At 41.0% G+C, this 13,163-nt stretch overlaps 1 protein-coding gene across 1 annotated transcript in view; it reads right to left on the minus strand.

The window, feature by feature from the left end:
• Cfap95 (cilia and flagella associated protein 95) overlaps positions 1 to 248 on the minus strand; it is a 100,218-nt gene extending 99,970 nt beyond the window's left edge. The window contains exon 1 of the mRNA XM_034484662.2: positions 6 to 248. Coding sequence (XP_034340553.1) covers positions 6 to 157 — 152 coding nt within the window. The 5' untranslated portion in view covers positions 158 to 248. The remainder of the gene's footprint in view (positions 1 to 5) is intronic.
• Between the last annotated feature and the right edge of the window lie 12,915 nt (positions 249 to 13,163).

Here is a 13,163-nt window from a genome sequence, read left to right on the forward strand (position 1 = left end):
CTCACCAGGAATACACCAACACTGGTTCCGAGTATTTCTTGTGATGAGAACGGAGAGTCAGAGACCCTTTGCGCTCCAGCAAATCCGTGGGTCCAATCTCATACCACCGCTCTTTATGCTCGAAACACTCTTGACAGGAGTTATCAAAGGTACCCATGCCTGAGCTGCAGTTGAGAACAGACCAGTCTGGACTTCCCTCAGCGCTAGGCCAGCTCGACGTTACACGGACCAAGATTCTGCGTCTCTTGTCTCCTAAGCAACCTAGGAGGGGTCTATAGAGGGGGCGGGGTCAGTGGAAGGTGGGGTTTCTCCAGCCTTACTATCCATGCCTGCCTTTTGAGAACTGGTTAAACTACATTTCCCAGAATACAGTGAGAGAGACAGGATTCGCAGATTTTTGAAAGAGGACCACATGCTAGGATTTGTAGTTACCTGGGGTCACCAGCCTAACCTAAGCAAGGAAAAATAAAGGTAGGTGGTGCAGAGAATCTGTTAAGGAGAAATAGCACAGCTCCAAGCCTGTAGATTGGAACAGAACCTGTAGCAGTTTGTTTGACAGCCCATCTTCTGTTACCACCACACCTCCACTCACAGTTAAGTTTGACTAAAAGAGCAAAAGAAAACCCCAGCCCTAGAATATGACCTCTCTGTGCAGTTCTATTGCCTATCAAACAGTAGAGCCATTAAGCAAATGAGCTGAAGAGCTGGAGCCATCAAAGGTTCTGTTCCAGTCCCAGATGCTTCTCTTGACTTTGTTTAAGCACTGCCTTCTTCCGCTGACAAACAGGCCAGGGTAGGAACTGTGCGGGGTGGGGGATGGTGCGGGTATCTGGGGTGGTCTTAGTCTCTTCGGATTCTGGAGGCCAAATTACCTGTCAGCAGTTTCGGACTGGTAATCAACTCCCAGAGAACCTCCAAAGTCTTTTCATTACAATATCTGATGCTTTGTAACATTAATTTTTGTCATTATTATGGTGCTTGTACCCAGTACATGGTCTCCTCAGTGCCATATGCACAAATGAATATGATATTGGCTACCCTTTATTCAGACTTTCACTGATGCCAGAAGATACTGAAAGATCGCCTGTTTGTTGAGTCATGACAGACATCCCTAGCACTCAGGAGGGTGAGGTGGGAAGACTGGGATTCATCTAATGACTATTTTTAAAGAAGACTTAAAGCTCATATCAACCCATTAGAATAGAAAAACTTATTTGGTTCCTGATTCAAATATATGATCTGGAAAAAAATTAAAATGAGTAATTTTTTTTGAACCGCACACAAATTCATACTGAGGAAAATGTAAGAAAACAATTCACATCACAAATTGATTATCAAAGATTATTGTGTTGATGTTCTATATTGGAGTACTTCTGGATCTTATTTCACAAATTTGATTACACACATCTTCCAAGTGCTTTTTCATGGCCTTTGGTTATGGTGTGGGAACCTAGGGTAGGCTAAGATGCAATCCTTACTACCCGGAATCAAATAGATAGTCTCCACTTATCAGCTAAGTGTCAGCAGAGTGCCAACTGCTGCTATTTTAGCCTTTCCCTTTTGATAAAAGGAGAAACAGAAGTGAACTGTAATGGGGTTTATGAAAGCCACACATTCAAGTCTATCCAATCAAAGCAGAGAATAATACTGCTGCAGGAAAAAAAATACAAAACAAAACCATAACCACATTCTCTTTAAGTGTTTGTCAGTGCTCTGTTGCTGTGAAGAGACACCATGATCAAAGCAACTCTTATAAAAGAAAGCATTTGTGATGGTTTGTATATACTCTGCCCAGGGAATGGCATGATTAGAAGGTGTGGCCTTGTGGGAGGAGGTGTGTCACTGTGGGTGTGGGCTTTACGACTCTCATTCTAGCTGCCTGGAAGTCAGTATTCTACTAGTAGCCTTGAGATGAAGATGTAGAACTCTCAGCTCCTCTTGCTCCATGCCTGCCTGGACACTGCCATGTTCCTGCCTTGATGATACTGGACTGAACCTCTGAACCTGTAAGCCAGTCCCAATTAAATGTTGTCCTTATACAGTTCCTTGGCCATAGTGTCTGTTCACAGCAGTAAAACCCTAACTAAGACAGCATTTAATTGAAGGCTTGCTTACAGTTTCAGAAGTTAGTTCATTAATGATAATGGTGGGGGGCGGGGGGGTTGCAGAGGGGATGCAGGTAGACATGGTTTTGGAGGAGGAGCTGAGAGTTCTACATCCTGACCCCTAAGCAGAGAGAGAAAGAGTAAATTGGGGCCTAGCATGGGTTTTTGAGACCTCAAAGCCTATCCCCTGTGACACACTTCCTCCAATAAGGCCGCAACTACTCCAAGGCTATACCTCCTACCCTTCTCAAATACTACTACTCCCTGCTAAATAAGCATCAAATATATGAGCTCATGGGGGCCCTTCTTATGAAAACTCCCACATTATACTCCCTGGCCCCATAGGGTCATGATCATCTCACAATTAAAAATGCATTCAGGGTAACTTTAGAAGTTCCCATAATGCCTCACAGTCTTACCACTGTTTAAAAGTTCAAAGTCTCTCCTGAAACTCATGGCAGTCTCTTTAACCGTAACCTATTGTAAAATCAATATAAAAAAAGAAGTTCACGTACTTCCAACATGTTACACCACATAACGCATTGCCATTCTAAGGAGAAAGGGGAGCACAGTGAGGAAATACTAAACCAAAGCAAGACTGAAAACCAGCTGGGCAAACACTGCATCTCCATGTCTGATATCAAAGAACTCTTCACATCTCCAATCCCTTTCAGCTTTGTTGTCTGTAACACAAACACACCTCTGTTTCTTGAGCTGGTTCCACGCCTGGGTTTGTAGCCCTCCTCAGCAGATGTCCCATGACTCTGGCATCTCCAACATCCTGAGGTCTAAACACAATCCAGGCTTTCACTTTCACAGCATCACCCAGTGGCCTCTCTGGGCCCCTAGGCAAGGGTATCCTTAACACCATCCTGGCCTTCTTAGTCAAGGAGGGAGATTCCATAACCCTTCTCTTGTATTCTTGACTCTAAAGCCAGAATCACTTGGCTGAAGCTGCCAAGTTCTGATGCTTAATGGGGTTGGAACTTGGACCCATCATTCAAATACATTTGCATCAACCATCTGTTGTTGATGGTTTCCTTTACTGCTTACCATCATGGTGGCAGTGTGTGTGTTGGGGCACAATGGTACCCAGGCAGACATGGTATCAGAGAAGTAGTTGAGAGTTCTACAAGCTAATGCTACAGGCAGAGAGAGGTAGAGGGAGTAAGACAGGCCTGGCATGAGCTTTTGACATCCCAAAGCCTATGCCCTGTGGTATACTTCCCCTGACAAGTCCACTCTACTCCAACAAGGCCACACCCCCTTTCCCTTCTCAAAGAGTGCCACTCCCTTGTGACGAATATTCAAACAAATGAGCCTATGAGGGTAGTTCTTACTCAAAGAACCATACTTTGTTGCTTTCATAGTTTTGTGTTTATTTCACTTATGCTTCAAATGATGGTGACCTTACCTTCAATGCAACCAGTATGATAAGTTTCTGTAGACAGTTTGACTCCAAGAAGGAAGATACCAGAGCCAAGTTCTCTCTTCAGTGGATGGCTGTAGAGATTTGAAAAGTATTGGTGAAGAAAGCCTGGTGGATCCTGGTGGAGATTTGAAAGGTTTTCAACATAGAAGGGTTAAGCAAAACAAATAGTTTTTATTTAAGAGTTCTTTAAGCCAAACTGACTGCCTATTTGGGTTGGGGGATATGTTTTTTATTATATAATCTTTTTTAAAATAAAGATTTAATTCATTTTTAACTATATGTGTGTGCCTTTGGGGAGATGTGTGCACATGAGCTCAGGTGCAAAAGGGGCCAGAGCCATCAGATCCACAGGCGCTAGAATTACTGCAAATAGGACACACTCTTGCCCTCTGAGCCATCTTTCTAGCACTATATTTTTTCCTGTTTATATCAGCTTTCCTAAGCTGTATTATCCTTAGTGTCTACTAAATGTTTACCTGCATCTTGTGCTGGGAAACATCTTGTGTGTCCTCATGTGCAGCTATGTCACTCCCTTTATATTCACCAGCATGTCATGTAAACGTTTTGGTTTCTTTATTTTTTTATCAACAAAATAAAGCAGAGCAGTACTTTGTGCATCTTTGTGATGGAAAGCAAAGCAATATCTTACAGGTATTCATCTCTCAATTCCAACCACTGATATTATATTGCAACTGAGCTCTGCCTTTATTATGTGGAAAATATGTTGATCATATTGTACAGTTCTATAAACACATCATTTTCAAGCTAAATGTCTTTTCGATGAATTTTATCATGATTTTCCTCTCCCCTTTTCCTAGAATGTTTTACAAGATACTCAAAACAAAAGATGCAATAATGCCAGTTCTGTAAAGCATCTCTTCTCATGAAGAATCACAAAAGGGCATCATTGAGAGGAATCCCACTAGGAGACTTTTAATCAGATTTACTACAAAACAGTCTTAACCATAAAAGTGTTCTGGAGTTTTGGGGGTGTTATGAGTGGTGGTGGGTTGATTTTGAACTCGTATGGAATTCCTCCAGACTCTAAATAAACTTGCTGGCTTTTACAAATGTGAAATCACATTTAGATAGTTAGTACACGTGAGCTTCTCCAGATTACCCCAAACATCACCAAGAAATAATGCAGACAGCATAAAGGAACATCTTTTTACATTAGTCCCTCCTTAGCCTTCTGTTCATGCTAAAGATCAAATCCAGGGCCTCCCAGACAAGCTCTACCACTGAGCTACAACCCAGCCTGACATTTCTTAGTTTTATCAAAACCCTGAAAAGTCTACCAGGAAGAATTGATTAGGACAACAAACCCAAACCAAGTAAAAACCAATTAGATGTGTCTTGGTTTCCTTTCCTATTGTTATGATAAAACACCGGGACAGAAGCAACTTAATTTCTCCTCCTCACAGCTGCAGATTGCAGTCATCACAGAACAGAGAAGTCACAGCAACAGAAACTGGAGGAAGCTCACATGGCATCCATTATCCCAGAGAGTAAAAAATGCATGTGTGAGGCTTATGCTCCGAGTTTTATATAGTCCAGGAACACAGACACACACACAGACACAAACACACACAGACACACACAGAGACACACACAGGCACACACAGACACACACACAGACACACAGAGACACACACACAGATACACACACAGACACACACACACAAACACACACACAGACACACACACTGTGAAAAGACTGGTCTTTTCACATCAATTAATGATTTACCTGGGAAAAAAGGTCCACCTTCTCAGCCCCTCTTTTCCCAACCTAGCTAATAGCTGGGTGCCTGTGCTCTATTCCTAGGAGAGCCCTATGTCAGGACCTTCCAAGTCAACAGCAGCATGCACTCACCCAGTTATTAAAATTGCTGTTCTTTTTTTTTGTTTTGTTTTGTTTTGTTTTTGTTTTTTGGAGACAGGGTTTCTCTGTGTAGCCCTGGCTGTCCTGGAACTCACTCTGTAGACCAGGCTGGCCTCGAACTCAGAAATCCGCCTGCCTCTGCCTCCCAAGTGCTGGGATTAAAGGCGCCACCACTGCCCGGCTAAAATTGCTGTTCTTTACCAAGTCTTTTTTTCCTTTGTTTCTTCCTTCCTTCTTCCCTCCCTCCCTTCCTCCCTCCCTCCCTCCCATTCTTCCTTCTTCCTTCCTATATTTCTTTTTCTTCTAAAATTGCCTACATTTTTTTTTTTTTTACTTTTTACTGATTTATTTTTATTTTATGTGCATTGGTGTTTTGCCTATATGTGTGCCTATGTGAGAGTACTGGATCCCCTCATTCTGGAGCTACTGGAGCTATAGGTAGCTGAGAGCTGCCATGTGGGTACTAGGGAATGATGAACCAAGTCCTCTGGAAGAGCAGTCAGTGCTCTTAACTGCTCAGCCATCTCTCCAGCCCCTACCGACGCTTGCTCTCTCTAACTAAGAGGCAAAAATTTATTTGTATTATCTTTATGCCATTTAGTGTAAATAGATTTTAAACTGTACTTACATTGTACCATACTTATAATTGAAGAACTAAGCATTAATCAAGGGTAGCATAGCTAGTGTTCTCCACAAACAGGACCTCCCTTCACGGATCACATACTAACGTGTGGGGACTTTATCAGACATAAAAACGTTGGAGCCCACATGCTATATCAAATGATATATTCTTATTCATTCTGAGCCTCTCCATCTTCAGCCTCCCTCTTCTTTCCGCTCTCCCTCATCCTTTCATGACCCTTTCTTCTTTTTGTTTCTTGCTTTTCAATGTCCTGTTGCTTGTTTTCATCATCCCTTGTTTTATGAAATTCATTTATTTCCCCCTCTGCTGTCTTCCTGCTTTCTTACCCCGTTCTTATAATCATAGAGGTAGAATGAATTTGGGAGGTCAAATCATTTCTTAGCGTGAAGAGGAAAAGAGAGGAGGACGAGGAGGAGGAGGAGGAGGAAGAGGAAGAGGAGGAGAAGGAAACTGGCACAGTTTAAAGTTATATAAAAGTATGAAAGAAACAGAGCTGACCTATCAACACAGTCCCATAAGCTGGAGCCAAATTTTATGATCCAGGAACTACTGAAAAAATCAACTCTGACAAAGGCATCAATCTTAGTTCTTTTCCTCTAACTTCTAGAAAATTAGCAACAGTTCAACTCCAACTGCCTGTTTTAGAACAATTTTAAACCTGAGTGTGATTCCTCTGTGCTTGTAGTTTGGACTGTGAACCAGTTCTGCCTCTACTTGCCCTCAGGCTGGTGTCATTAACTAGTATTGATTAAGTGTTGGAAAGCAACAGGCATTTTTTTTTTTTTCAGAAATCTTCACTAGCAACATGGGATTGATTTATTAAATATTCAACATCTAGTATTCTATAATTTATCATTTCCCTTATTTTAATATCTAATTTAGCCAATAAGTAAAATTCCTTGGCAGAAATGTCCCTAACTAGCATGATAAAAATTTAATTTTTTAGAATAGTAATGACATGCTTTAATATAAGTGTAGATCAGAGCCTTCCTTAATATTGTACAAATGGTATAACCTTAATTATTTAAGGTTTAAATATCTGCTGTCACCAGCAAACTAAGGAGCCTTTCATTTCTCCTTTCTCCCTCCCCCCAGTGTGGCTTTGATTTCTGGAAGTCTCTGCACTTGCCAGTAGCAAGGAGGAGACGATTTAACTACCAGGAAGTTCAGGTCAACATTGATGAAGCTTTTTTGTTCTTCATGTTCTTCAATCTGGATAAAGGAGTCTCATCCAGCATCAGAGAAGCAGCTCAAAAGGATAAGGAAAGATTGGGTGCCTATTTGCTACTGGTGAAGGTGGACATTTTTTCTTTTCCCAGTAAGCCCCACCCATAGATGCTCCGGGGGATGATGGGTCAGGAACTGACCGAGGATCTGATGAGTTCAGCCAGTTTGGGGCTATTTAGTAAGTAAGACAAAGGGCTGCCTCCATGTTGCTCATGGGGTTGAAGGGCTCAGGTATGAAGCTGGAAAGCTTTCTGGTCTTGATTGAGAAAGAACAACCCAAGGGGGCTAAGGAATCTTTCTGAAATTGCTTTAATGTTAGGTCGAGGAATTCTCCAAGAAATGCCAGTGATTTCTAGATAAAGTTCCTTTTCGGCTGTGACTGGGCAGGTACATTCTTGATAACAAATGACATAGAGCTGAGTCATTCAAATTCCTTAGGTCAAACAGGTATCCTTGAACTCTTGTAAATCGGTATGCAACTCCAAATTCCAGGGATACCGCTGGTGTAAGTACAGGAGACTCCCAGGCCTGATGTCTTTGGGACATTTCTCTATTTAAGCCTCTGACTATTGAAGCAGAGAAGATGCTAAAATCTACAGAGCCATTTCTAGATTTCCTGCCCCAATCCAATAGAATAGGAAGCAGATGTGCTGTTGACCCTGTCGTTAGATCACACACACACACACACACACACACACACACACACACTTTTCTGATTAAAAGAACCAGCTACTTGACTTTGGGTTAATCCAAAAAGATTACACAGATTCTTATCATGGGGACAGTTTCACTGGCTGTGGAGGGAGAAAACATTGGAGGAGTCTGAGGTGCAGTCACCAGCACTGAAGATAAAAGGGTTATTCAAAGTCTGAAAGAAGGATCCAGAAGGCTAAGGTGGAGTACAGCTGACCACTAGCAGAAGAATGCAGGTGTCAGTCCTACAACCTCAAAGAACTGAATTCTACCACTATATGTGAATTCTCTCTCCAAAGCATCCAGGTGATTAGAAGGCGATTCAGCTGACACCTTGATTTGAGATTTATAAGACCTTAATAATTTATCCAAGCCTGGCCAGACTTCTGTCTTATGAAAGTTTAAATTAATAGATGTTCATGTGAAGCTCATTGCATCTGTAGTAAGGCGTTTTGCAGCAACCGAATTAAAAGAAGTGGCATTGTAGAAAGTATCATTTAAGAAAAGCAATCCCTTAAGATGTAGTGTAGGAGCCATGCCTCATGGGCAGAAATCACATTGGAAAGAGATGAGGATGGAGTATGTTACTAGGCAACCTTCTTGTAACTGACATAGTAGAGCAGGGCCAGAAGAACCTACTACTATCCTCTCTCTAACGGTGTGAATGAGTCTCTTTATCTTCTTTGCTGGGAGATATTTTTTATTTTAAATGACATCTTTTGTTCCATTTTAATTCTTTTGACCCTGAGTTCTCTGGTTTTACGATAATTTTGTAATATCTACTCTGAACTGGGGAGAATCTTTTGCTCTTAGCTTGTTTGCTTTTTGAGCCCTGCAGCCCAGGCTGGTCTCTAATTCTCGTTCCTCCTGTCTCAGTCTCCCTAGTGCTGAAAGAGTTAAAAATTTTTAAACCTTCCACAGAAGAGTGCAGATCAGCTTGTTCTGCGTTCTGGGTCCTAGAAAACTAGCTATCCACAAGACAAAATAAATAAAAAAAGAGTTCAGAGCTGGGAGTTCAGGACAGCGTGAACAAGCGCTATGGGTACCAGGAACTAAAAACTGACCATAAGATAGATTGACTAGGTTTGAGCTGGGAGTTCAAGTTAGCTTGCCTGTGCACCCTGGATATCAGGAACTTGGCTGATAGATGGCTGATTACACATAGGCTCTTAGAGACTAGCCTGTTCCTTGTACCCTGTCACAAACTGAATAATGGGCTGGGACTTTCCACAGGTGCTCTCCAATAGCCCTCCCTTACTCCCCCTTGGTTGTGCCACTCCCCCCCCCCCAGTTGTGGTTTTGGACTTTAAATTCTCTCTGTCTCCAAAGCCCCCGGGGTCAGACCTCATTACCCCTGCGTGGGCTACAGGTCTTGACCTCAGTATACTGATTAAAATATGCCTCTTGCTGATTACATCAAGTTTGGTGTCTTGCAGTTAATGGGTGGCTGCAAATTCCCGAAGCTTGGGTGAGGTCCTCCATTCGTGGGGGCCTTACAGTGCTAAGATTGCAGGCACACACCCGCATCCCATTCTTTGGCTTACCTTTTTCATAGCTTTCTACATTCATTTAGGATGAGATAAATTCACAAGAAGAATCCAGTGGATACTTTCTTTTTATAAAAATCACTTAAACTGTTCATTTTGATTATTAAAATTCGTGTTTTATATAATGAAATCATTTTTTTCTCCTCCTATAATGTTTTCCTGATGTGTCCCCATTTCAGCCTAGTTTGTGGGATATGCCCATTCCCCATCAATAAAAATATGCTTTTGTTTCCTTAGTAGCTCTTGTGACATTCTTTGAGCATTCTCTTTAGCATTGCAGTTCTCTGTCTATCCCGATCAAGAGTGAAATGTTATCCTTGACATGATGGAAAATGACAGGGCTGAAATGAAGCCACGGCACCAATAGACACTTACCTGATTAGACTGAGCTAAAACTAGTTTGTCTTCAATCCCATTTGAAATTACTTGAGATGCGAAATTAATATAATATCTCAGGCATCTCAGAGATGCCTTTTCAAAATGGCCTCAAATAATGCAGAAGTTTTTCTACCTGAATGGAAAGGCAAGACTGAGAAAGTTTCCCTCCTTATTGATTATTCGAGAGAAAGTTGCTGAGAACCATCAAAGTGGGATGATTTCAAACTATGTATAAAAATCAATTTGTTATTGACAGTCATCTCTCTTCCTGTTCTAACCAACCCCAAAGGAGAGTGAATGGTTCATTTTCCTTCAAGGGACTTCAGCATCTTTCAAACCTCTGAGCCCTGCACGTGGTGTCCTGTCCAAGGGCAGTTTGGCAGTAGGAAAATATCGACAATCCCTTCAGCAGGTTGCTCAACTCATCACTGCAGCAGCATCGACAGCCTTATTTGAATGATACAATCCTAAACCTAAGCACAGTGAGAGCATTTTCAAAGATTAATGTATAGAGATAAACTTAACGCTCATGAAGGTAGTTTGGGAGAAAAAACAGTGGCCAATTGTTTGCTTTGCGTTTCTGGCTCATTCTATTTTTCCAGTTGCAGAAATCTTTACAGCAGACCTAAAGTTTTCGTCATGTGACTTCTGAGGGGCTTTGAAGAAACACTTATACTGTCTTTATGGGGCTAAGTTTAAAAACACATTTGGGCGAGGATGCAGCAGTCTGGAAGACTAAAGGCAACAAACAGGATTGTCCAGGCCTGAGTTTGCAGTACCCTTGCAACCATGTTGCTGTATTGAGACACAGGAATGCAAATGAACAATGGCCAGACCATGTATAACAGTAGAACTCTAGCCTACAATCTGAAACAACATGCTCACAGAATCTACCAGCCTGGATAAAGCAACCTGTTATAAGTCAGCCTTGTAGGAGGCTGCATACTACCTCTAGTGGCAATCCCCCTGTCGTGGGAAGGACATGACTGATGTAGTCTCTTCAGGGTACATGGATGACTTGAACAGGAAGCCTCATAGAGAAAACTCTGGTGACAATGAAGAAAATAAGCATGATCTCTTAAATGTTCCATTGAGAAAAACTCTGTCTAGTGACAGATGCCTGTGGAAGAGGGGATCCAGTGCTCTGCACCCTCTTTGGGGTATCACAATTCTACCTAGACCTTTTCCTTGCTATAATGAAGAAACAATATGGATTAAGAGTTTCCCCAAAGGTCCATGTGCCACCAGTGTAGTAATGTTGGCAGATAGTCGAATCTTTAAGAGATGGAACCAAATCCAAGATAAATGAGAGGTTTATGACTATCAGAGGCTTTAATGCTGGCCTCAAAGGGTAAATTAATTCCTGTAAAAATGAGGTATATAATGGAACAAGCCTGGCCCCAAATTCATTCTGGCTTCCTATATTACCATGTGACTTTCCTTTTCATACATATCTACAATGTTGTCATTTAACCTGAAGATCCATCTTCACCAGAGCTGAGCAGGGGTGTAGGCACTGTGTAGAGCCTCCAGAATTGTGAGCTAAACAAATATATTTATAAAGTACAGCATTTCTGGCATTTTGTTATAGCAACAGAAATCAGACTAATGAAGTTTCTAAACTCCATATTATATATTATGTGTTATCTTTACAGGGGAAACCAACAGAAACAGAGGTGAAGCGTGGTCACCAGGAGTATACAGTATGAGTAGAGAGTTGGGAAACTTCCTCAAGTGATATAACATTTCAGATAAGAGGAATAAACCAGCATGCTTACAACTCACTAGCTACAATTAATATTATAATCTGTGATAAAAGCTGGATGTTTCCCACATTAGAACTTTTGGGTTTAATGTGCTTCCTGGACCATGCAGCCCCTCACTTTCTATATGGGCATTTCTCATCTATTACATTGTATCCCCAGAAGCTCATTCTTGGCTGGCCTGTTTCAGATCGTTCCTTATGCACCAATCACTTAATTCCATCACACAACCCTGTGTTTCCTCTGTTAGAAAGATAAATTTGTCTTTTTGTCATTGCCTACATTTTTATCATCTTCTTCTATAAAATATAATTACTTAAGGCTTACTTTTCACTGGCACACTGCATCTCCAGCTCCTCTTAGAACATCTAGCACAATAACATTCTGTGAGTCTGTTAGCTTGCCTGTTCTGGGTGTGGTCAGTGCTTTGAGAAAACTCGTGGATGTAGGTATAATGCTATTGTGCATTGTGTAAAGATTAACCTTGTATTATTCAAATGCAGATTTCTGTGCCCCCCCCCTCATATCTGGTTATAATCGTATTCTGAGAATCTCCTATCTCAATGTTGTGTAAACATTGCTCCCCAGTTATTCCTGGTCAGTAAAGAAGCTGACCAGCCAGTCACTGAGCAGGAGATAATTGGGGAGCAATGTTTACACAACACTGTGACAGGAGATTATCAGAATAAGGATTACAACCAGATATGAGGGCACAGAGATCAGCATTTGAATAATACCAGAGTAATACAAAGGATAGTCTTTATGCAGTACACAATAACATTATGGCTGGCAGATGTAAACTTTTAAAGGAAGATTCACAGAACATTAATTATTTGACAGACTCAAATCTTCATTATCAAGAGAAGCAAGAAGACCACAAATCAACAAGAAGCTTCTTAAATTCTATGAAAACTCAAGATCCTTCTCTTTTGGTGTGGTGTTATAGTCTATGTCCCAGATCACTTGCCAAGTCACCACCATATCTTTCTTTAAGGGAAACAAGATGCATGGCTCTAGCTTGTTGATGTTTGATTTGCTTGATTGTGCATTTTAATTAAGTCATTAATTTGAGAGAAGATTGATACCACTGGTAATGTATCAATGTTTTAACCCACTTGGACTATATTCTGCAATTTCTCCTCGATCTGTTTCCCAGTGATATTTTCCTTCTTATTGTCAATTAATCGTTTTCATTGTAATAACTAAATAGTTCTTTTTCCTCTTTAAAACTGTCTCCCTTCAAACAATAGTATTAATTGGCTTTTTTACTGGATGGTTGACCATTTGTTTATTAATATACGAACTATTCATAGACTAGAAATTCTGATTGTATGTCACATGTATTTTTCCAAGTCTTTCCCTTATTTTATTTGTTAGTATTTTGGACTTTATTAACATTAAAGGTAGATAAATAGATAGATCTATCAATATTTTTATGTTTTATATTTTGATGAGATGTTGACAAAGACTCTCCCGTCTACTGAGATTAATTA

Source organism: Arvicanthis niloticus, chromosome 1 (assembly GCF_011762505.2).
Source record: "Arvicanthis niloticus isolate mArvNil1 chromosome 1, mArvNil1.pat.X, whole genome shotgun sequence".
NCBI lineage: Eukaryota > Metazoa > Chordata > Mammalia > Rodentia > Muridae > Arvicanthis > Arvicanthis niloticus.